Source organism: Plectropomus leopardus, chromosome 8, assembly GCF_008729295.1.
Source record: "Plectropomus leopardus isolate mb chromosome 8, YSFRI_Pleo_2.0, whole genome shotgun sequence".
NCBI classification, from domain to species: domain Eukaryota; kingdom Metazoa; phylum Chordata; class Actinopteri; order Perciformes; family Serranidae; genus Plectropomus; species Plectropomus leopardus.
This window is the reverse complement of record NC_056470.1, coordinates 5,416,892-5,443,275: the sequence shown is the minus strand read 5'-3', so window position 1 is coordinate 5,443,275 and position 26,384 is coordinate 5,416,892. Positions and strand designations below refer to the sequence as shown.

The window sequence follows — 26,384 nt, the reverse complement described above, 5'->3', positions numbered from 1 at the left end:
GCAATAAAGGACCCTGTTAACCTGACAACTATTTAATTTAGGCTATTTTGATAAGCCTCTCTGGGAAAGACAGAATGAAGCTGCAAGAGGAGCAGAGAGTCCTGACATTTATTCAGTGCTAACAGTAGATGAAAATAACTTGGACTGATTTGCTTCCTTTTTTGGCTGGCTTTATTACTGCGGGCAGACATTGTGTGTGTGTGTATGTGTGTGTATCTGTTATTCTAATTGTGAAGCAAATTGTTAGATCTAGGAGTGAGAAAACAAACAGGTTTTAGGGAGAAATCAGGGTTCAGTTTATTGGCCTGTCATCACAAAGTAAGAATGAAGTTAATGTGGTTCGAGTAAACAATAAACAAAGTAGCATTCACACGGCTGCCAGAGAATATTAGTCATGCGGTCAGAATCCCCCAGTCAAGTGATTTTGATACACACCATAAAACCGACCTATTGAATCCACTAACAAACAGCATTTTAATGGTGCCTTGCCGGTGTAATTCCACTATAAACAGGATATTGTGTCCAGACACACCACAGAGAGGAAGTGTGCAAAAATGGTTATGCTCCACTGAGACAAACAAAAGGCAGGAAAGACTGCTGGCTCCTGGGTATAAAAGCAAGTCACTGCTGTCCCTTATAAAACTAAAGTACAGGTTTCATAAGACGGAGCAGTTTTCCCAAGGAAGTCATTTTTTTTTTTTTTTTAAACGGTTACTTTGGTAGCCAACAAAAAAGAATAACAACTTTAATTAAACTTTAATTCTAATGATTAGTTTTCTTTTTCAATGCATACATCAAAAGTTTTAATCCTTAGGATTTTTACTGAATCAAATAGTATTTTTTTCTTAATTATTATTGGGCAGCTTTTTTTTTTTTTTTTGGCAATCCCACATTGTGTTTTGCTCTGTAATTACTTATTTGTATCAGAAGTTTTCACTATAACTGGCAGAGTCCCCCATGCACACAGGATTCACGTGCTACATGCATTCACTTCATGATAGTGTTGTTTCAAGAGCACTTTTAGATGGTCTCATGCTCGTCTCGGAATCAATCGCATCTTGACTCGGTCTTGGACTTAGCACACTCTAGATTTATTTGTGAACATAATTAATGTGATTGGATGTAAAACTCTGGTCTCGCTCAAGTCTTGGTCTAGGTTAATACAGTCTTGACCACAACACTACTTCATGTTTACTGTGCAGAATTTTATCTTATTACTTGCAAGGTTACCTGATGGCTGTCTTACAGACGCATCAGTATGGTGGATGGACGGGTTAAACAAACTGCATATCCGAAATGCTTTTAAAACTTGAAAAACACAAGCAAATTAATAGGGCTATACACTTCTGGTCATTTGGTCAAATGTTCTTGTCCAACCAAACAATTGCACTTGCCTGAACTCAGAGTTTTATTGTTCTGGACAAATGTTAATGTCGAGCCCTGTGACGGGAAAACGTGTTGTGGTAACACGCTCACATCCTGTCACAAATTGCAGCTTTGCCAGTGGACTACAGTGTCTAAATATTATGTTTTAAGTATCCTTCTGTGTCTGACAAAGTTTTATTTTAAGAGTTCAGACTGAGAACTAACACCGCTACTGGTTCTGTCTGGCTCTTACCGCTCTTATGCCAGAAGCACTGACAAAGAAGCACTAATTCAGTTAGGAATTAGGAAACAGGCTGGTTGTGGTGGACTCACAACGCTACCAGTTAGAGTGCACTCTGCACACTGTGCGGATTTAGGTTAACCTAGAGATAACATTCAGATTTTTCTCCCATCTGATCTGATCAATTGATTGAAGAGTAAGATGAATTTTAGTAAACAAAGATTTTCTTTGGTTGACGACAGCCCTACAAATGAACAGAAAACACAAATTAAAAGCTGCACACATGGATTTGCTGTTTGTTCAAACAGCCTTGGCCACCGTACATTAGAGCTCTAGTAAGTTACTGTGAATGCAAACCAAACATTTCCTACTGCCGGGGCTTTGTGCTAAAAGCTGGAGAATCACAGGGTGGCTTTTATTATGAGGCAGCCACAGACAACACGATTTGTTTGCCACCAACTGGGGTTAGAGTTGATGTCAGTTGTACATGTAAAAAAATGCTCCTAGATAACAAGACATGATTATTTTATGAGCTTTTTGTGAGTGGATCAGTATAAGACTAAAAAATGTAACTAGTTCTGCATGATGCTATAACTCTACATATTTTCTTCTGCAGCACTTCCCAGTCCTGAGGACAAAAAGCTGCTGACTTTCTCTCCTTCCACTCAGATAACCACATTCACATTCCAGCCCAGGTGTGAACAGTGTCTCATTATATCGCTAACCTGAACACCAGCAGGACTCTGGGTCCTGATGTCTTGGATCAATACGCACTGTGCTGCTTCATCTTGGCTTTGAGACGAGACAATGCAAGGTGATTTACATTCACACACAAATGGCTACATCCACACGGCTGAATATCTCTACACCAGTAGAAAGTTCTGAAAGTTTAACATCTGTTTGCTCATTTTAAATCAGCAGCGGTGGAATTTACAATCAGTTCTCCCATTGGAGGCAAGGACTATGTAATTTGCCCTCTACTGCCACAATGTGAACACACTATTACCCTGGGGAGTGAGTGCAGTCGATGGAGCGCCCTTAAGAAGCAGCAGGGCAGGAGTGGTTGTGCGTGCTCCCAAAGGTGTTGAATATAAAAGTGCAGTCAAGAATATAGATATATACTTAACCAAAATGTAAGGTGTTGCATATCAAGATGCAAAACAGCATCGTTACGACACAGTTGTGCCTTGTGATAGTTACAAAGAAAGCATCTTTCCCGACTGCACAAAAAAAAAAAAACAAACACCTACTAACATCTGGCTTTTTAATTCAAAGAGAAAGGTAACAATCAGCATTCACACCTGTGTCAAATGAATCAGTAGTCATGGATCCAATCGGCATCAATGGAAATACAATGCCAGGGTGAATGCTCTAATTTTAGCCCTTTTGCCAGCTAGTAGCAATGAGAGGCTGTCATTAATTACCATCCGTCTCTATCCAAGCAGTGCTCGAACATCATTCCAAATTTAGTGTGCATCGAGTTTGAGAGAGAGTAAAAGACCTAAAAAAGAAGTTGCCACCATAGCATTTTCACTAGCTTCCATGCTGCTTTCCATTTACTAAGCTGTTTTTTGGCCTGTATGTGACATCGAATGTGACACACCAGAAAAAAAACCCCACACACATAAAAGGCCTACTTGTCTGCTGCAGAGCTGTGTAGAAAGCTCCAGCCTACTGGCAATGTGAAAGGAGTCTATAACCTATTTTAAGCAGGTTTTCTCTTGTTTATACAGCCTACATATAAACACTAATTTTGGTGTATAAAAGGCTTCAAGTTTTCCGATTAGATCACACAACACAATGCCACGGAAGTTTGGTGTGAGCATGCCATAGGCTGGCTAAGTGAAGACCACATGTCGCCACACCAACTCAGGACCTCCACATCCAGCGTTTTCACCTGCAGGATTTTCTGAGACCAGCCACCCGGACAGCTGATGCAACAGTTGGTTTACACAAGTCGGTTAGGATGACAAACTACTGTCAGGTTAAGACCCTGGTGAGGACAGCGTACAATGAGCATGCAGATGAGGTGCCCTAAGAGGGTTTCTGACAGTTTGTGCAGAAATTATTTTTTTTCTTTTGCAAACTCTATTGCATCAGCTTTGTGTCGCTGATCTTAAAAACAATTTTGCAGGTGAAAATGCTGGATGTGGTCATCCTGAGATGTGTGGCTACATGTGGTCTGTGTTTACGACGCCGGATGGATGTATTGTCAAATTCAGGGAAACAACTTTAGAGACAGCTTAAAGAAGTGAAATGAACATTCACTTAATGGGCAACGGCTCCTATGGACCATCCTGCTGTGACCATCCCAAAGTTCACCTGTGAAGTAATGATGCTGTTGAATCAGAATCTTGATATGCAATGCCTGTCAGGTGGATGGATTATCTTGAAAAGAAAAAAGTGCTCACTAACACAAATTTGAGACAAAAAATCTGAGAGAATTATATCCATCCAGTGGATGAAAAAAGTCCTAGATCTTTAACTTCAACCTGCAAAAAATAGAAACAAAGGCAAAAGTGTTGCATTTAAATTTTTGCTCAGTGTGTATGAGATGAAATACATTTTTGAATTGTTAGACATCACTGATGATACTTCTGATCGTGCTTGGCTGTACATACCATAAATGATTAATAAACTCAACACAAATAACTTTTTGTTTGGCATACAAGCCGTTCTCTTTTGTCTCTTTCTGTCTCTTCATAAAGTCACTGACTGGAACAGAATTGAGAGAAAGAAAGTTTGGTTTATGTGAGGACATATATTGTGTGACAGCACCACACACAGTCTTACAGAAACACAAGTATATACACACATACCATAGAAAGCAAGCCGATACAGACACACACAAATAGATATTCTTTAGAAATCTGGCTCCTGACAGTTGTCGCCATTCTTGTTCCACACAAATAAAATAAAATATCCACTATTGTCTGCTGAGCTAGTAGTTATCCTCATATTTTCAACACCGCTCTGCTTTCATTATTTTCACTCCTTTCCATGTCTCCCAAAGTATACGCAGGGAAAATAACAAATAACAATGTATTATTCAGGAGAAGCCAAATGCATAAATACATTAAAAAGTCTCAAAACAGAACCCCTTGTCTGGCATTAGCAGGTGTTTGTGCGCGTGTGGGTATCGATGTGTGTGCGCACGCAGATAATCGGTGTTTTGCCTGCAGGTTTCAAAAAGGTGAGCGCTGGATAGATAGAGAGATGAAGAAGACAGGATTTGTCTTACAAGTATCAGTGGACGCAGAGGAGTGGAACAGCGAGTAAAGATGGATAGAGGATTCCAGCAAAGCCCATTATCATCTCTATGTGTGTGTGTGTATGTGTGTGTGTGTGTGTGGTGAAGGACGATAGCAAGAATGCATATTTTTCAATCTATCTTTTTTTGCAAAATGCCTAGAGTATGTGTATATTACACTAAGTATGCCTGTGTGTGCATGCGTGTTCATGCATATGGGTATAAATACAGTACCGGTAAACACACACACATATATACACACATGCACACACACAGTTGGTCTGTCAGGTTCTGCATGTTATGGTTATGAATACCAAGCAAGAGTCAATGCCCCAGGGAAATGAAAGCACGAAAACCAAGTTATTTACAATGACCTCTCGCCCTGTGTGTGTGTGTGTGTGTGTGTGTGTGTGTGTGTGTGTGTGTGTGTGTGTGTGTGTGGACATAAATGTGTTCAGCAATCACGCCGGAGGAATATGATTACTCTGTGTGTATATGTGTATGTGTTTGAGTGCACATGTTACTACTGATGAGAGTAGCAGCCAGAAAGAGAAAGAGGCAAGTGGAAAAGGAGAAGGAAGGAACTGAGAGGAAGTGAAGGAGAGAGGAAGAAGCAAGAAGCGGAGAGAGCGTGACAGAGTTATTTTTGGCCAGTCTAACAGTGAGCAAAGGAGATGGAATGAGACAGACTTGAAGAAGAGTGGATTCAAAGGGAAGCAGGAAAGAAGGGTTAAAAAGAGAGAACAAGGGAATAAGACAGTAGCACTCAACTTCTGGCCTATGGGCCAATCTGGCCCCCAATAGGGTGCTGGGTGGCCCCCCAACTAGTTTCTCATTCATAATAGAAATGAAGTGTTTCACAGGAATTGCTTTTGTACTTTTAAGAACTTAGATAAAGCTTGTTTATCGTAAAAAGTGTTTGTGATGGATGCCCTGCAGCCTAAAAACATTCCAAAATCCCAGAAATGTCTTGAAACCCTAACATCCTAAAATCCAAGAAATGTCCTAATCCTATAAAGGTCTCAGAATCCTAGAAATGTCCTAAATCCTAGAAACGTAGTAAAATCAAAGAAGTGTCCTAAAATCCTAGAAATGTCCTACAATCATAGAAACGTCCTAAACTCTGAGAAACGTCCTAAAATCCTAGCAAATGTCCCAAAATCCTAGAAATATATATAGGGCTGCTGAGACTGGCCCCTGGCCTCCTGTCATTTTGTAAAAGTGGCCCCTAAGGAAAGCAAGTTGAATATCCCTGGAGTAGGAGAACAGGAAAAGGAGGGATAAAAAAATGACAAATAAAATAAAGGAAAAGACAAAAAGAGGATGACTGAGGCAGAAGGAATTAAAGGAGAAAAAACTGAAGGAAAGCAAAAAGGAGTAAAGGGGGTGCAGAGCCACAGATGACTAATCGTCAGTCCAACTGTGCAGAACACCGTTATCTGCTCTGGCAAAGCCAAAAGTCATCTCCACCATCTACAGCTACTACCACCAGGTCACTGTCACCGAAGGGAATCAGGCGTGTCACCAGGGTAACAAAAGAGGTCGTCCGAGCACAAGCAATAAGAGAGGAAGAGGAAGAAGAGGAAGTGGAAGGGGGTATGTAGGGGTAAAGGAGGAATAAAGCAGGCTGGCTTTCATCTCCTGACTCTCCAGCTGCAGAATGAGGCTTTTGCTTGCAGGAGATTTCCTCAAACGTTCCCTCCCCGCCAGCTTTGGGCCCTGCGAGGGGATAAATCAGGGCTTTACCCTGCCCAGCCCAGACACCTTAACAACCAGCCACACCAGCACCAGACAAAAGACAGAAAGTACAGCCAGGGTAGCAAGCTCAGGCCAGAGACGGCTTTAGCTTCTCTGGGGAAAAAAAAAACAGATTGGTGGAAAATTAAAGGAAAAAATAACATCTCAGTCTCAGTAAGGTGCTGTTGAACTGTGAGTACCCTCAAAGTCGTAGATGCCCTTTTCACACGTGCACTGTGCACCTGAAATTATTTAGACATTACCCTGAGGGGCTGTATGTGAGAACACGAATGTCCGAATCAATTGGATCAGACATTAAACAGACTTTACCCTGCCAGCTCCCGAGTACAAAGTCTGTGTAATGTCGGACTGAGCCCATGTGTGACCAGCCAACATTTGTATGTGGGGCACGTGCGGGTAGTAAATGAGCTTAAACGTGGAGCCTATAGCTGTGCTTCCATCAAAGGCTTTTGGTATAGTACTTCTGGAACCAAAAGTAACACCTACAAACAGGTACCTGGCTCCTAAACATGTTTAGTATTTGCAGTGCAGACAGTACTCTGACATGTGGGCAGGTTTGTTGTCACTCACTGCTCCGTCCAGGAGCACTCCCTGTATTTCCTTGTTGTATAAATACGGGGTTGTGCACTGACCCCTTTGTCAGGGAGGAGAAGGAGTTTAGTGTTGCCAAAATGTACCGGAGTGAAACGGCGACACGTTTTTCTCTCTAAATGAGGATTACAATACATGCAGTTCATATAATCTGGTCACAATCATATACATTTTTTAAATGTTTGAAGCTCCACTCACTACTGAACTGTCCTCCTAGAGAGACAGTAAAAACAGATGGAGTGGTCGGAGTTGTCATATTGAAATTGAAGGGGTGTTGATAAATTTACGTTGTCATCTCATGCATTGAGTAACATTACAAGTAAAAGTTCCATCTTAAAAGTTGCCGGCAGTCAGTCCAGTGAATTAAGTTACTGTCTCTAAGTCTACAGCTGCTGCTAGAGGCTGCAAAGCATCCTTTCATTTTACAGTTAGAGTTTAGTAATGTATGAAAAACTCGTCATGGTATGAACAGTGGTGAAAGCAACCACAGCTCAGTTATAAGCACCAGGTGTTGATTCTCTACTGACCAATCAACAGACAGCAGCGTTTCTAGCTCCACCTTTTAGTTCCAGATCCCAAGTTCCATCTCACAATGGAAAATGAAAATAATGTGTACCGAACTGAACTGAACTGAACTGAACCAACCTGGGGGTGGAAACACCACAGGTTCCATATTAGCCCCATGCCAATTGGCTACAGAGATGGGTTTACTAAGTGGGCCCCACATGGGTACCAAGTGGATATGGGACAAAATTAAGTTTGCCCGACATATTGGCTGCGAGCAGGCAATTGCCCGGGGAATTCCCAGCAAGCAAGTGGGCATGTTGATGACGTTTCTATCATGAGGCTCAATCAAAACTGGAAGAAAGAGGGTCATTTACACCAACAAGGCTGAGAAAATGTCTAACTGGACAAGACAAAATGAAGGAACTTCTTTCGGAAAGGGCAAAAGTTGAAATAGTTTGACAAATTAAAGGTTAAGCAAATTATTCAATTGTTTATGGCCAAATTACAAACTGGCCAAGACACCGCAGTGTAATCTACGTCATGTCCTGTCTCCTGCACCCTTTCCCCAGGTGCCAACCCTTACCATCACCAAACAGAGTATTTTTAGAAGGTGAGAGCACTTCTGATACAGAGAATCTCCTGTTGTTGAGCTACATGTGTGAAAGGGAAACTTTCCACGAGGAAACAGCTTAAGCGTGTGAAAGTCGACTGGAGGAATAACACTTCTCTTCCAAAGCTGATTTGGTGTGTTTATGACGGCAGAGCAGGGAGCTGCCTAACATGCTACTCCACAATCTACCATAGGTGTTATATTGGGCAGAAATCCTGTGAGTGTGAAAAGGATGGCGCATGATTCCTTTACTCATCACAACATTTGGTGAGCCCTCACATACTGTAAAATTGTTAATCAATTATCAAAATTTATATGTATTTATTCAGGTTTTTCTATAATATGCCACTATCTAAATCGAACAGTTGCAAATAGCACATTGAATACAGCAGTACAGTACAATGTGTTCTGTACTTTATACATGCAAGAGACACAACACAAGGATATACGGTATCATTAAATTCTGTATATCTGCATCTATATCCAAACAGAGGATTCACTAAAAAGGACTGAAGTGCCCTGGCAAATACATTTAGGAGGAAATTGTTGTTATTGTTGCCAGGATTTCATTTTACTTTGACACCAGAGACGGGGCTTTCACAGTCCTATTCTTTCCAAATGTTAACCAGGTGCTTTGAGTTTTCAAAACATAACCATAAAAATTGTAATTAGGCTTCAGCTGCCAGGATCGTGCAGAAAAAAACCCCAAAACAAACACAGTAAACATTTTGCAGATGTGATTTAAGGTGCAGTGTGTAAACATTAAGGGGATTTAGTGCCATCTAGTGGTAAGAATTGCAGATTGCAACCAGCTGAAACTTCTCCCAGTTAGAATTGCTTTAGTGTTCTTTGTCATTGAGGTTTATACTGGGAGCTGAATTATCCGCAGAGGTCTCTTGCTCTCCAAACAAAACCTTTAAAAACAACAAATGAAGCAGTTTCACGTTACAAATCAGTGTTTCTCTGATGCTGTTGGGCATATTGAAGTCCAGCAACTACAAATAGGAGCCAAAATATCCGCAGCGATCTGTTCCTCTCCAAAATAACATGGACCAGGTAAAAAACGCTGAATAAAGCAGTTTTACGTTAAAAAATATTTGTTTTTCTGATGCTGTGTTGTAGGTCGCAGGTGGGATGCTCGCCCAGCACCTGCTAATGTTTGCTCACTTTTTCTGATCCAGATGTTTAGGAGGTTTTTACTGGGAGCTGAATTATCCACAGAGGTCTCTTTCTTAAACAAATGGACCAGGTGATTTAAAACCGTAAAACACTGAATAAAGCAGTTTCACGTTAAAGAAAACGCTGTCAAAAATGAATTTCCTGTAGCAGAGGAGATGCTAATGTTTATTCGTTCTGAACTACTGTAGAAACATTGTGGTGCAACATGGCTATGTCATGGACAAAGTCCCACTTCCTAAGTGGATAAGGTAACAAAAACCCAACGATTCTTATTTTCTCAAGATTAGTCACTAAAGTAAACAAATGTATTTTATACAATTTATGCCACTATATCCTCTCAGTTCTACACACAATATTCCCTCATTAAGTTTATAGAAAATGTATTCTAGCTTGTATCATAGTAGCTACGAAGCATATTTGTAAATATGAGATGGCTGTATATGAGATAGGTCTGAGCCTTTCAGGCAATAAATAGAGAAAATGAATGCAACTGCATCAAATCTCTAAAAGGTTTTGACTTCTATCTGTACACTTTAAGCTGCAGCACATACTTTATGTTTAAGATGGAGAGGTTCTTGTCCTCCCAGTATTGGGTCTGACTGCCTGCAGTATGTTAGAGCAGACAGAGCAGCAGGTGTGGAGTACTGATGCCTTTCTCCTTTCACCGCGAGGACACAAGAGTGTGTCGGGGCTGGAGAGATAAAGCCCTCTCTAAAGCACAGAGAGAGAGAGAGAGAGAGAGAGAGAGAGAGAGAGAGAGAGAGTGAGTGTGGACTGATAGAGTGGGAGGCAGCCGGCCGTGCTTGTGGCCAAATCTCAAGAGCACACACACATGCACGCACACAAACACACATACACACACACACACACACAAAATCAATCCCCATTGATCACTCTCTCGAACTTAGTCACCTCGCCGCACACTCCACTTTTTTGTTGCAATACTTGTTGCACTTCTTCACTGAGAAAAAGAAAAAACTAAAAAAAAAAAAAAGAAAGAAAGAAAAGTCCATGTTCCACTAGAGTGGCCACACAAGATGAGTTCTGCAGCACTTCTGTGGCTCTCTCTGGGAGAGGGAGTGTATTTACCACTCTGCTCCAAGTTCAATATTAGGAGAGCCAACATGGTGCACGTTCCCCAGCCGATTGTGGCGTGTGCATGCCCGCACACGCACTGATACGCACACACACGCGCGTGCGCGTGTCTCTTGTCTCTCTGAAGCAGAAAGTGCTCTGCTGGCTGTTTCTGTGTCTCTCTGCCTCCGAGTTCTTTCTTTTCTTAACTGACCGCTTTTCTCCTCTTGTGTTGTCAGGGACTCCTGCTGGGCCAATTTAAAGGCAGCCTCTCCTTTTAATTTCGATAATATCAGAGGCTACTATCTGCACACCGCCTGCCCGCTTGACCACGAGAGATGTAACCCCGCCCATCCTAAATCATCCATCTAGAACAAAAGGGAGATAATGAGGAAGCTGGCGCGGAGTTGGTCTGAACCATTAAGGGCTAGGTTATGTGAATATTAGAGCGGAGCACTGGGGGCAACTAAGTGCCCTCGCCTCAACGACATGTGGGTCGTTCTGTCCTGCCCTCAGGAGAGGACTTACACCGTTACCTTGGCACTTAAATGTTGTAATAGCCAGTTCAACATTATGAGTGTGGTGCTAAATGGATGTGGTTAGAGGGGATTTTTACACTGTTATGTCAAACTGAGCTGATCTGAACGGTGCAGTCAAGGGAGTGGGAATATATGGGCATCTGTCAGTGGGGGGGGCGGGGACCATAGCAACATTGCAATGTCTGACAAAGTCTAGGCTATAAACACAGCACTTTATTTGCAGTTGCAACAGCAGGTGAGCTCACCTATTATGTTAGTCAAAAACTGTTAAAGCCTCTAAGAACCCAAATCACCCAAAACTTTCTCAATATGTCATTTAAGGTCTTACGTGCATAATATAAAGCATCAAAAATTCTCAGACATTTGCCTCAATCAAATTTGAAATATTGTCATTTTAGTTTTTTCACAGTTTCCTGAAGCTGGGTTGATTTGGGCATTGATATCCCCAGTCTATATTACATAATATTGATTGGCTATAATACTGATTATTGATGCAAAGTGTTATTACATGCAAAGTAGATTACAGAAACAAAAAAAAAAACATTATAGCATGATATGAAACAAAAGACGTTTTTGTTATCATGAGACAATATATTTCATTATATCGCACAGCCGTGGTTCCTATCAATGAAATCAGGAAAAAAACAAAAACCTCAGTGGCAGACATGGATCAAAAACCTCTGGAATAAGTCTGGAGGAGCAAAGTCAACAAAGCAAAAAATGTAAGTGTTGTGTTAAAAATGTATTATATTGAGCTGTGCTGGGACAACTTCTCCATGTTTCTTTTGCCAAAGTCCAAGTTTCTAACAGTCCTTCACCAGACCTCTGGATTAACCTTGTTAGTAGAAATAGTAGCTTAAGTAAGCAAGATAGTAAAAATAAGACGTCAATCATTCCATACTTCTTTGGTTCCGAGGCTTCGGACCAAACCGCACCAAAAATAGTTCGAGTCCTCTTGACTTTTCTACACTTTCAGCTGGCTAGCTGTGTGATGTTGGTAGGAGGTCTGGAGGATGAGATCATTTGTAACGACAATCACGCCTACACCGAGTAAATCAGTCAATCTTTTTTTTTATGGACCACATCAAGATGAGTTTCAATATTCTGACAATACCTGAGTGCAGGTCCATCCAACCCTTTCATGGAGTCACTTCGTACCACATGTAGCGGAAGCTCATGTGGAGAAGGGCCATAAAGTCAACCAAAATAATCAGTTACCCAGCAATGATGATCTAAGTTTGGCTGAACATAAGTCATCATAAGCTACCGGTTGTATCAGAGAGAGAAATGCTGCCCCGTAACAAGTCAAACCCCCAAGTGTGTTGAAGTGAGCGAGGGTGTCATTTACTGTGCGAGAATTTAAACTTTTCCTTTGTAAGAGCAAGAATGTGTTATTTTGTCTTTTCAGAGTTCCACAGTCTTGCTTAAAGTAAGCACCAAAATGCTCACATTAGGAAATGTAGCAGTGTCAGCATCCTGCACTTGTCAGAGACCTGCTGCTGGTTGATGCTTCCCTCCTGTTTGCAAAAAACATACCCAAAGCTTCAGACTTGTATTTAGCGCTAACAACATGCTCCATATAACTCCAGTCGCTTTAAAAAGGGGGATAATCTGTGAGAAAAAAAAAACTTCTTTTGTGGCTGCACTCCTGAGTGCCAGATAAGACTCCCGAGTTGATTTGAATTGGACATGACGGCTTCTCAGAACGGTAGCCAATTCACTTACCCCAATGAAAACCCACCATTCAAATCGAATGAGTCAAACGAGGCTCCGCACAAAAGCACCAATCCAACCGCCCACACTATTCTTAAAGTTAAAAGCTCTCTCATTCTCTCAGCTCCCTCTCCTCTCGCACTGTCTCCCACTCTCCCTCCATCCCATCGTCGCCTCTCTCTTCCTCCATCAGCCCTGACAACTCCATAATCTCAGCCAGAGTGACCTGTCCAGACCCTCTGTACCGGCTGAATTTATTGGAGGCAGAAAAAGAATGAGAACCTGTCACTCGGCTTACCCTGACCTCCCTACACCCTCTCGCTCTTCCACACACACAAACACACACACACGGGCTTACGTGAACATATTCCTATCCTGCACTTTGGTATCTTCACCTTTACCTACAGTTCCTGTATGAACATTCAAAGAACGAACGCAAATATCCCTCAACCCGCCACGCAAGCACCTTCTGATGAATCTTAAAGCAAAGCTTACAACTTGGATGAACCTTTCAACCTGCAATATTTCTTCTATTCTTTGGTCGGCTGTACTTCAGAATACTGTCTATTGACAAAAGTGATTTAACTATGTGTGGGGGCTTTCAACAAGGATGTTACAATGTGAGCAAAGGTAAATATAGCTACAGATGGCTGCAAGCTAAGTGGTTGGCACACACTCGACCGTGAATGCCTGCACTGGGTTCATTGCAACATATAATGCAAGAAATATATAATATTTTGATTTCCATTTAATAAATGTACCAGTGGCCTGCAGTTTAGACTAGAAATACACTATGCAGGAACATTAAAACTTAGAACCTCCAAACTACACTGCTGGTCAGAATCAGAAATTGTGGTAAAATAATGTACTTCCAAACAACAAACCGAAACTCCCCAACAGCATGTTATAGAGGGCACAACTTACTAAGTTACTAGTTATAAAAACAGAACAAGTACTACAAAATAAAATAGCTAAAAGTAAGACAAAGTAAGAATCACACATTGACACATTGGCGCATGCATACTTGTATGTACACTGCAAGCTACTGTACTATTGTAGAAGTGTCATGTTTGTTATAATGGAAATTCTTTAACAAGCTAACTAAGCTAACTGCTACCTGTCCAACAGAAAAAAGCTCAAATTTGCATCACTCTTCATCCCCATCTTGTCCTTTAGTGCTTACCAGCAAAACTATCCGTAAAAAAGCCAACCCCAGATTCACTTTTGTTTTGGAACAAGATTTGTCCGCTTGGCATTTTGTCAAAATTGCATTTTTCCTGGCACTATGTCCACAACTCTCACGGCTTTCTCTTGGATGCTTACGGTCTGTCACTTGGCAGCTGCCTCTTTTTTTGTCCCGACTTCACCTGCACACTGTTACTGACTGTGGGCTACACACCACTGCCCAAAGGTTGCAGACCAAAAACATTCAGAAAATAGCAAAATAAGAAGAAAATAAGAAATTTCAGGGAGACGGCAGAGTCTATACAGATAAATACGCCAACAAACACTTCTAGTAGGTCAATGAGTGAGACTTCTTTTATGTTATTGCCTATATTGTTTATGTTTTTGGAAAAAATCCTGCATGGTTTATCTTTACAGCCACCATCAGCATCACTTCGTGGCAGCTTATTCAATACATGGAGTCGAGGTTGAGTCTGTGAGCTCCGGGCAGATCCACCAATAAAAAGACTGTCTTTCACCTCCGTGAACACAGTTCTAAAACTAGCTAAGTGTACTCTGCCACAGCAAAGTGTGAATCACATTTACCACCCTTTTCACAGCAGTTACCATTTTCACCCAAAGGTAATCAAAGAAAAGATCTGAGGCTTTCCCAAAGAAAAAAATATATAAATAAAAAATCAATGTGCCTACATCATGTCATGGTGGTTTCTACCACTGGCCCACACTGGAATGTAAACTATTTAGACTTTTACTGCGAATGTGTGAATGCAGATGATAAATATAAAAACTAAATATAAACAAGGGGTCGACAGATGATCGGTCTGGCTGATTATCAGGGCTGATATTTGTTATTCTGCCGATTATCTGTATCAGCGTTTTATTTTAATCGTCAACAAAATTAATTAATGAAACAGTGTGCATATTACATTCAACCAACACCAGGTAAAGGAGTCTACTACACATTCAGAGAAAGTCTCAGTATGGGTGGAACTTTTACTTTGTAAAACTTCAGGGAGCTTTTTTTTTTATTCATTTTTTGTTTAAATTTTCACTGAAGTTGCAGGAAACTTGCTGTGTATGATGTTGAGCGTTTCAGTTTTGATTAAACATTTGATAAATGCATTTAAACGTAGTTTTGTGTTGGAGTTTGTTAGATTACTAATTCTGAATTTTGATAGAGATATTTTCATTTTTATTGTAAAAGTACTAACAATTGGTATCATATCGGCCCTAGAAATACAATATCAGTCGACCCCTAATACAAACGGCTCCTCTTAAGGTAAGGAAAAAAGCAATTTGATGTTTCAAGTGATTACACACTGATGACAACACAGTTATGAATATTATATTCCTTTTTTAACCATATATCCCACTAAATTTCCCCCTGAATTTCAAAAGCCGCATTAAGACACATTTTAAAAGTCAGCCTGCCATCACCTTAGGAACGTATCGAGGATAAAAAGACTTCCAACTCAGCTGGAGACAAACTCCCATAAAACCGCAGGTCTGCTGCAACTCTAAGTTCTTTTGAATCAAGGCTGAAGACTTTTCTGTCTGCCTCCGCCTTTTATTATATCAAATATTTATTCATGTTTTGCTCGGCACTGTCACTTTTATTCTACTATTTCATACCTGTCTTGTTTTTCTCTTCTCTGGCTCTTTAAAGGAATTTTTAATTGTACTTAAATATCCTTCTGTAATGTGTTTCTTTTTTGCACTTTGTCTTAATGCTTTTGATGTTTTATGTAAAGCACTTTGAATCGCTAAAATGTGCTGTATAAATAAAATTCCCTTGGCTATATCCTACACACTGGACCAGGGGTAGGCAACCTGTAGCTCTGGAGCCACATGTGGCTCTTTAGTCCTTTTCTAAGGACTCCCTGTGGCTTTGACAAAAATGACATGGAAATTAGTATGTTTTTTTGGCTGGAACGCAGCATGCGAGGCCAGCCCTATAAATGCAAAAAACTCTGTCCTGAAGTGGGTGAGTGAGTGAGTGAGTGAGTGAGTGAGTGGGTGAGTGAGTGGGTGAGTGAGTGAGTGGGTGAGTGAGTGAGTGGGTGAGTGAGTGATGAAGTTGCACCATTGGTCAGTGTGACAGTGAGGACCTGAACACAAGCTATATTCACAGAGCCTTCACTGTCTGCCAAACAGCCTCGTCCTGTATTACAAAAGATGGCCAAGCAGCAGGAATTTCTCAAAACAGTAGCCTTTAAAGAATGTATGATTGTAGTTATATAGATATTTTGTGTAGTAGTTTTGTGTGTAGTTAAGTGTAGTATTAGTTTTAACCAATTTTAGGAAAACTCATATCTGATGCAATATTCACAGGAAACAGTCTGCTCAAAATTCACCATAACTGCTAATCTAACATAACCGTCCTGCAGTAGGAAATTGGGTTAACTGCACAGTTTATGTGTTGCTCTTTACTGTCATTGTTATGAATTAAATATAACATGAAATATCCCTAAAATATGTCATCAGTTTACTCAATAGCAAAAAGGCTTTTCCTCAAATGTAATGTACGCTCCATTTTGAAAGTGTACATGTTAATTCTCAAGATTCTTACCGCATGCTTTGTTTTTATTAACATAATTTACTTGTACTTTTACTTTCAGTACTTAGATTAATTCAATATAATAGAATACATTTTGATACTCAAGTACAGTAAATATCAGATACTTTAACACTTTTACTCAAGTATTATTCTAGTAGGTGACGTTAACTTCTACTCAGTCTGGCGCCTTGGCTTTAGCAAGCTAGCTAGGCTAACTACGGGTCTCAAATCTGAAAAAAAAGGAAAAGCCTTCAGAAGAAAATAGAGAATTTAACGGTGAGACTTGTTTGCTTTCACCACCAAGAATCATAAATAGCGTGCTGCAAAGGAGCCACTTCTTGGTCTATTGGTTCTATTAACAAACACTCATTTAGAGTATCAGTAATTTTGAAAGGCTAATTTAGACTTAATAGGCTGTGCTACCTTCATTATAAGGTTCAGATACATTTTAAAGGTCCACACAGATTTCTTTTTCTTTTGTTAAAAATGTCTCTTTTGATAGTAAAGGTTGCTGACCCCTGCACTGCACCTTAAAAAATGCTATAACAGGAAAAACATGAAATTAAATACACACTTGTCTCCAAATTTTACTCACAAAGAGCTCTGTGTTCTTTGAAAAGCGGTCGGATTCAATGGAAACATGAAAAAAGCTGACATTAAAATTGCCTTTCCATTAGCATCAATTATATCTGGCTATTTCAAATGCCGGCGATAGAGGGCTGAAGAAAGAAAACACCCCCAAAAACAGCTTTTGACTCCTTGTTCCAGATGTGACGTTATAAAAGAGAAAGTCTCTGTCCTGCTGCTGAGCATGTGGTTATTATCAGCAATACTATCATTAGTATCATTATTATGTTTCATTTTTTTCCCACTGGCTGCCTGCTGTTGTTGCAACTGGTAATTATGGTGCTTCTGATGGCCTTAAGCCTCCATGAACCGTCATTTCAGCACTACTTTCTCTCTCTGCATGTCCTCTCCTGTATTCTGTTCACACTCAATCATTCACTCGCTCGCTGCATCCCCCTCGTTCACTAAATGTTTCATATCTCATTCCTCTTACAGCATTATTCCCTCCCTCCCTTTTCAGATGCGTCTCCCCTGTACTCCCTGTTCACTCATGTCTTCTCTCTGTCCTTTATATCTCTTCATTTCCTCTCTGCCAGTGCTGAGCAGTCACCAAGATTGTTATTAGTGCCAGGTCCAAGCTGGCACTGTAATCAGACCCCTGGAATTAGCAGTGGGCCTACTCTGGCGGGCAGGCACGACGCTGACAAAACACTGTAGTTATTATTGAGGCTGCTGCAATGTTGCAGCCCTGGCAGGAAGCCGCTGCTCCCCTCAGAGCCCTGGATCTTGATGGGCTTTGCTAAAGAGGAGCAATGAGAGGTACAGCAGGAGTATAGGCACCCACCAGGGGCTAAGGGATAAAACACACACTGGATGGCTACCAGTGGGAGCAGTCAGCGGCACACTTTTTTGTTGTGAGGGTGCAGGTGGCACTTAAGCACTGGGAGCGTAGCCATATTGGAAAGACAATAGATTGGACATAATGGGGACGTGTTTTAATATTGGGGGATAAAGATAGGGAAGCAAAGCCTGTTATACTGGGACAGGGTGTAATAGAAATCCATTTACTTGACAATAACAAGCAATTTGGTGTCACTGTGATGTGCGGCTTTGGGTTTGATGAAGGAGCCATGCTAGTTTTCTATCCCAAAGATCAAAACATGTCTATTATTTCAAACACCAACACTCCCCATGCTCTGAGCACTTTATTCACCTACACTCCGCAGCTTTGAAATTCAACTCACAGCGGTTTAATGGATAGAGTCAGTCTCAGGTCAGATTGCTTTCTGGAATACTGTAGATTCAGTGAACTTTCTGAGATTGATCTCTTCTGGATCAAAGGCACCAATTTGATCCCTCAAAATGATCAAACTCTGTATATTCTAACGGTAACAATTCAGAAACTACACAGACGTCTTCAAAGGCTGTTATTGATCTGTTTTTTGGAGTGTGGTGATGACATAAATAAAGAGCTGCTGATGAACAGTCAAATCTGCCCAAACTTTATTGTCTTCAAGTGTAAAAATGCACATTTTAACTAAGCATATAAATTATTCATATGTCCAGTGTGTAGGATTTTGGAAATATACTGGCAGAAATCAAATCTAATATAATAAGTGTGTTTTCTTTAGTGTACAATCAGCTGAAAATAAGAGTTGTACTGTTTTTAATAACTTCCAGTACTGTTATTCAATAATAACTGGCCACCATGTTTTGCAGCCACTTTTTGGTGAGAACACAACAAAAACACTGATTTTTTTTTTTTTTTACATAAAACTGCTTTACTCAGGGTTTTTACTAAATCACCTGGTGCATTTGTAATGAAGAGTAAGAGACCTCGTGGATATTTCTGCTTCCAGTAAAAACCTCCTGAACGTCTGGATCTTTAAGGGTGAGAAACACTGATTTGTAACGTGAAACTGCTTTATTCTGTGTTTTTATCAGTTTTATTCACCTGGTTTGTTTGTTTTGGAGAGGAAGAGACCTCTGCAGATAATTCATCTCCCGGTAAACAATGAAATTCAGCTGGTTGCAATGTGCAATCCCCACCACTATATGCCACTAAATGCCACCTTAACTATCAAGCTTTAAATCAACTTATTTTTCTTTCCATCTTAAGAGCTAATGAAGTCTTAAATTCATACATAAAATATTAAAAAGAAGTGATGCCATGATCTAAGGGTTATGTTATACTGGTGTTTAAAATAATCGTAAAATTTGAAATCAAATAATATAATCTTAATAATACACAAAAAGAGATACACAGAAACTTTTCAATCCTTTCCCTTTGTTTCCATTCTTACTTTATCTCCCTCACCCACCAGCTTCTGGTGGCCCTTTTTGCTATTAACTGTAATTTCTCTTTTTGTGCAATTTTGTTCGGTCATGGTTAAAGACTGTTTTTATTTCCTGCCGCTCACATTTTAAGTTTAATTAATTTGCCAAAAAAGAAACAAAATGCACAATAGACAGGTTAAATATGAATCTGACTGAGGGAATTATCTATCTATTTTCTAATTTTTATGGATGTCGTGATAAAATTGTTATTAGAACTCTTTTGGCCATAAAAATCATGTAGTGAAAATCTGATATTGTACCCTACTATTATCACCTGTATTTCCACTACCACCTCACAGCAGGGGAAAGCAGCGCTGCTGTGTTCCTGCGTTGTATGGCCTGTCAGGGCCAACCTGTGACACTCTGCTTAGCCGTCCTCTCAGCAGTTTAACTCCTGCGTGTCTATGCTGGAGACTAGAGAAAGCTCTGTCTTCAACAGTCTCTCTTTGTGCAGCTCAGTACGTCTGCAGCTTCGCCTTGAATTTCGGTGGTTTGGAGTTAGCTTCACTCCTGTGTTCCTGTTTGTGCTTTCACATACCAGCCTTACTTTACTGAGTCTCTTTCAGGCAGACTGGATCTGTGTGAAGTCACTCCTGATACAAACTGTATACCTTCCTGCTGGTTTTGCCTCATGTAAAAAGCTTCCCACTGGTGCACCAGCAGCAGGATGCTTTTATTGTGGAGAAGTAAAAAGAAATGCAATATGTTCATGCCACATTAGTGGAGCTTCATTAGCGCAATAACCCTGATTAGTTGCCTTGCACTTAACTCTATGAAACCTGGAGCGACAACACTTTTGCTGCTTTAAGACATCTTTCACTTGAACTCTGAACAAGCTAACGCAATTTCTTTCAAGAAAAAACACACAAATTAGCAACTTGGTAAGAAATGTTCCAGAAACTGCAAGAAATTAGAAAATAATTTTTAGAAAAGCTAAGGAAAAATTCCGAGGGAAAAATATAAAAGCTAAGGAAAAACCGTACTTCTAATGTCCATTATTACATCATGATAATTAGGATTAAAATTATGTCATAGAATTTTTTTTTTAAATTCATTTACTCTTTTTCATTTCTTCTATTTGTTCCTAATTTTTGAGTACATTTTTTTTTCTCATTGCCTTCTTTGCATGATTTTGACAGAAATAAGGACAATTTGCTTAGGTTTCAAAGAGTTAAAGCAGATGGAATTATCTCTTGTTTCCGTGTGAAAATGAGATCAAATGAGTTGTTAAATGGAAATCTCATGCCTGTGGCTCTCAGACTGATTGGTTGGTTATTAAACAGGTGGTGTTACTTACAGCAGGGCCCCTTGCGCAGAACCTTGATGCGTCTCTGTGTGTTGCACTGGGCTTTCTCTAGCTCGCACTCGTTAGAGTAGGTGGACGAATCGGAGCCGCAAACAGGCGCCACCAAGGACGGACAGTCCACTCTCTTGCAAACACACTGAGCCTTGCCCGGGTCAGTCTGGTCACGCTCGCATACAGCGCCAAAGCCACACAGCATCCCTCTGCAGCCTGCCAGACAGGGAGAAAAAAAAGGTGGAGGTGTTAGGATTGATACAGGAACATTTCATCATATGGGCATATTGCTCTCTATCAACAATTTCAAGGTCAGTCACAGAAACGCAAAGCTGTCTGACCACAAATTTGCACGATGCAGCGTTCACTTCCTCTCAGACAAGTTTTCATGAGTTGAGTGCAAAGAAAGTTTTCATTTTAACACCAGACAGGCATGTTGGAACAGATTCATCTCAATATGCATCAGCCATTGGGGTCTTTGTGCAGAACTCCACACAGTTCAGCAGCACAAATGCATCAGGGATTAAATGTGATCCCGCCGTAAAGCAAACAGATGCTCTCAATTCATTCCGGGAGAATCTGTCCACCCATGCAGAGCAAGCACAGTGTGTTGTTGGGCGTGCTGAGACTATCGTGGAATTAGGAAAATCTTCAATGTCAAAAACTTTTAAAAAGTCAGCATCAACATAAAAAATCAAATAACATACATCAGGCTGATTCACAGTCTTGTGGACAGTTTTTTTTCCCCATCCTCTGAAGACGCTGTGGTCTTTGAAACATCAATGATGCACCGTCCAGGAAAACACGCAGGGACAGCAACATGAAGACACACCAAGGTTAGCCAAACACTTCAAGGCTACACAAGTCAAGCAAAAGCAACTCTTTGGACTTTGATCCTATGCTTCCCACTGACTCCACGGCTTTGATCAGGTGAGAAAACAGCAAACCTCAAATTCTGTCAGAGGCTGCTGAACGCACACAGCAAGCAGGGAGTACCTGTGTGCGTATGTGCTCGTGTTGTGTGTACATAACATCAACTTAGAGAGTAATTCACCCGTGTTGTGGCAGCTACAGCTGCTGTGGCTCTGTGCCCACTTTTAGGGCTGTTGGGCAGCCAGCTGGTGTGATGTCCTTGCCTCAGCACTGTGAGAACGGGGGGGTTAAAAGAGATGGCGAGCTCTCACAGGTAGCCAACCTGATTGGAAATCAATGGACGAAAGCACATAAAAATCCACTTTTTAAAAAAGTCCTCTTGTTTGGAGGGGGTGAACGGCCAGTGTCACTGCTGAGGATATACATGTCACACACTCACACACACGTGCTCACTCACAGCTATTTCTTATCAGTGGCTCCCAGGCCAAGACTAAATGCAAGGCGGCATGTCCGCTTGGATTCGCTGGCAGGGTGGCTTTTGCGGTGCTGGACAGACAGACGGACAGTGTGTTAGACACACACACGCACGCACACACACATACATAAACCTCTGTGTCCCATGTGCAGCATGGACAACTGGTCCAGCATCTGCCCAAGCCATCTCATTCTGTCTTGCCCCTCACACTGAAGCACAGTGTGTAAATGTGTGTGTGTGTGTGTGTGTGTGTGTGCGCACGTGTGCGTGTGCACACGGAGTGACAGGCGAGGAGGCTGTTTTTGACTTGCCCACTGTTCCCTGTGGGAGAGCGCCTGACAGCTACCTGAGCTCACTCTCTTTTGTACCAGGGGAAAAAGAAGTGTGTGTGTGTGTGTGTGTGTGTGTGTGTGTGTGTGTGTGGAATGCATCTGTATTCCTGACAGCGCGTGTGTGTGTGTCTGAGAGGTGTAGGCATTAGGTGTCTCACACACACACGCAGCCAGGTGCTTGCATGAAGGCTGTGTCATGACTGGCCCACTGCTCCGGCATCACTTCTCGCCTCGCGCTGTGTGTGTGTGTGTGTGTGTGTGTGTGTGTGTGTGTGTGTGTGTGTTTGTGCATGCAAGTGTCAGCGTGTGGCTCAGAGGCGAAGCCATGCGCGCAGAGTGACAAGAGGTGAAATTCAATCGAACTGTGTCAGATGTGTACAAGAGAGAGGGAGGGTGTCTGATAGGATGACAGGAAAAAACCACACAGGAGACACAGGCTGTGGGTGACCAAACAGCGTTCTGTCTGTGGTTTAAATACATCACCTGTGCTCCTTAGCAATATGCAAGGTGACATTCATAGTTACAAAGTGAATAATAATAATAATGTTGTCATGAAATTTACTCACAATATTACAGATCTTAAACACTGACAGCGAACACACCACCCGGAGAGAGAAAAATCACGCATGCCAGCGGTGGTTTGTAAGCAGATCTCTTCTGCGATGTTTTCCTATAAGAAAAAATCTCCCTCTCGCCTGGAGCACAACTGACTGACAAAAGGCTGACACCAGAGCTGAGGGCTCTGTCAAAAGGAAGGTATCAAGTGAAGGCCCTGAACCGAGTGTACAAACTGCATACTTATGTACTCGGAGCTCTTTCCTGGGAGAAATCCTCCTGGTACCCGAGAAGAGATACAGATGACACATCTGATTTCTCAAGAATGGGAAGAAACCCTCGGCAGTCAATGTGAACGGCATTATCTACCAAAACAAAAGTACAACAGCAACAAAAACTTTGTCAACAAAAAAAAATTAGAACTGGCCCTGACCCAGTTTGATAGACAGGTGATCTGGAGGAGCGCAGACACAATAATAAAAACAGCGAGGATCCTGTGGACATATCCTGAAGACAGATAGGCAATACTTTACAAAAACAACAAATGTGATCAAATGTTATCTTAAGGTCGCCAATGCAGAAGCTTTTCCCACGGGTAGCATTCACAACTCTGGTGTTATGTGTCCAATTATTGCCCTGAAATATACGGACAAGAATTTACACATGTAGAGGTACCTCTGGAGATTATTGCTTTTTGTCTTTGTTACACACACAGATATCTGATGATTAATGATTAATTAACGCTTTAATGCCTAGATCACTCTCAGTTTTCTTGTGCTGCATTCAGACACAAGCATTTAAACCTCCTAATCCTGAGAAAATTGGTTTGATTTTCTTTTGAAAACATGGGGGAAAAAAAAACATAAAGAGCAACTTTCAAGAAACATCCTGCATAATGCTAAAAATTAGTAAAATGTGACAAAAAATTACCTGTAAATATTGTTAGATATTATAGAAAAAACAACTAGAGTCCCAAAAATGTCCAAAATCTAGATTTAGAATTCTTATAAATAGATATAAGATTATTTTAGCACTTTCTTAAGGCTATTTTGTATTATTATTATTATTATTATTATTATCATCATTAGTATTATTATTTTCCTTATTTTCAGGTAATTTTCTTGAAACATTTACTTGTTAATGTTTTGTTTTTTGTTTGTTTTTTGCTTATTTTCAGGTAGGTTAATTGTAACTTGTAACATGTAACTTTTGTTCTAATTTCTTGCAAATTTTTGGGCAATTTTTTATTAGTTGCTTATTGCCTTCTTTCAGGTTTAGACTAGATTTGATTCATAATTGCATGTTAAAAAATAGACTCGTTGATTTGATTCGAACTGATGCAAAAAAGCACAAATTGGCACATAAAAAATGCAGGAAATTAGTGTTTGAAGCTCAAAACTGGAGTTCCCCCCCAAATTGCTAGAAGAAAACCTTTGGCCTTGGGTGGCTGAGTGTATGTAAGACCTGATGGTTCAAGTTTTGATGACTGTAATTCCCACAGAATGTTTATCTTAGTTTTACAGCCATTGATTAAATGTTCACAGCCAGGGGTTTTCAAGGTCTCAGGTTGTCACATGTCCTGTAACTGTTGTCACAGTGCTTCTCGGGGGGGGGTGCTTCACCCCCATGGTTGATGGTTAGCCTCTAGGAGTCTTAAAACCTACATTTTTAACAATCCCTATGAACCAGTAAAGAGCAGGGATTTAATATGGGGATTAACATTTAGTGGAATACATTGATTACCTAAGTGCTAATTGTCCCTTAAAAATGTCCCTTAAAAACAATTTAACTGCTTGAGATCTGGATCGACATCACTTCTTTGTGCTGCATTCACACGCCTTCACAAGTACCCTAGGCAATTTGGTCTATTGAAAATATGGTAAAAAGTCCATGAGCAACTTGGCAAGAAGTGTTCCAAAAATTGCAGGAAAATAGCAGACTGGGAAAATTATTATTATTTTTACTAAAAATGTCCCCAAACATATTTGTTATTATCGTATTTATGTTTATAATTTTTTTCAGTAAAAAAAAATGTTATTATTAGAATTATAGAACTTTTTCAGGTCATTTACTTAATTGTTTCTTTTTTCACTAACTTTTAGGTAACATTCATATACTTCATAACGATTTTTTTTGCTCATTTTTCAGTCATTTATTCTCAAGTTGCTAACTGCAATCTGCATGTTTTGGAAAGAAATAAGGGTTTTAAAGGGTTAAAGAAAAACTACGGCACTGAGACAAATTCAACTTTAAATTTGTATTATTTTGATAGCTGTCTGAATTCTTATGTAAATATCTTAGAAGAGTCCAAGCCATTACAGTGCCACTGGATAACTATATTCTTAATCCTGAGCATATATATATATATATATAGGCTAACATAAGATATCAAAATAAAAGCTCTCCCCCCCATCTAAGCCTGGAATACTAAACGTCCATACAGATGTGTCTGGATAACAGATGTGCTTTTAATGAGAACAAGTATGCTGTGGCAGTGGGATAATAGGCATGACCTTTGAAAATTCTTTCCCCTCACTTGAGTAGCGAAAGTAGTGCAGATTTTAAATGTGGACTCTGTGCGTGCGTGTGTGTGTGTGTGTGTGTTTGTGTGTGTGTGTCCAACAAAGTCAGCTGGTGTGTCCAAGCAAGAAAGTAGCTTCCAGCTGAGCTGAGCTGATGACAGGGAACATTATAAAAAATAAATGCCTTTCTTAATATGGAGTGGTTGGCTGCACCGCTCTGTTCTTCCCCTGTGCACACTAGTAATAGCTGCTGTGCATTATCTCCTGCTATATTTACTACATTTAACAGTTTGGTTTTCTTGATCTAGTTCAACAGTAGAAACAGGCCTACACCGACAGGAAATTCATATCCTAGTGTTGTAAAATCTTGCACTTACAGTATATTCCTGGTTGCATCTTTTAAAAGTGCTAGAGATACCTCAGATCTGTTTAGAAAAACAGCATGACTGAAAGCTTGGCGACTCTTTGTGCAAATGTCTTTTTGAGTAAGTGTGTGTATATGTGTGTGTGAGCATGCTTGCCAGTCCATGTCAGTGTGTGTAAGGTAATCTCCCTGCAGCCCAGCAGCGTTTAAAGCTTCACTTCCATGCTGTTTTTTTTTTTTTTTTTTCCTATTTGGGGGCTGAGGAAGAAAATCCCATTGGGGAGAAAAGACAGCATGTCCAGTTTGCGCTTGTCAAGGCAAACGTCTTGTACAGGTAACACTCGATCCCGTGCTTGGACGGCTCATCCATTAAATATGACATGGTGTCGGAGCCTTAAGGATGCTCTCAATGCGTCAGTGGGTTATGAAAGGAAAGGGATCACACTGTTGTGATTAAAGGCACGGTGGAAAAATGTCATGGTTTACGAGTTGA

The 26,384-nt window shown here is 40.6% G+C and overlaps 1 protein-coding gene across 1 annotated transcript in view; it reads right to left on the bottom strand.

Annotated features, from left to right (window-relative positions):
* agrn (agrin) overlaps positions 1–26,384 on the bottom strand; it is a 353,511-nt gene that overhangs the window by 134,960 nt on the left and 192,167 nt on the right. Inside the window, 1 exon segment of the mRNA XM_042491203.1 lies at positions 20,771–20,986. Within this exon segment, the coding sequence (XP_042347137.1) occupies positions 20,771–20,986 (216 nt within the window).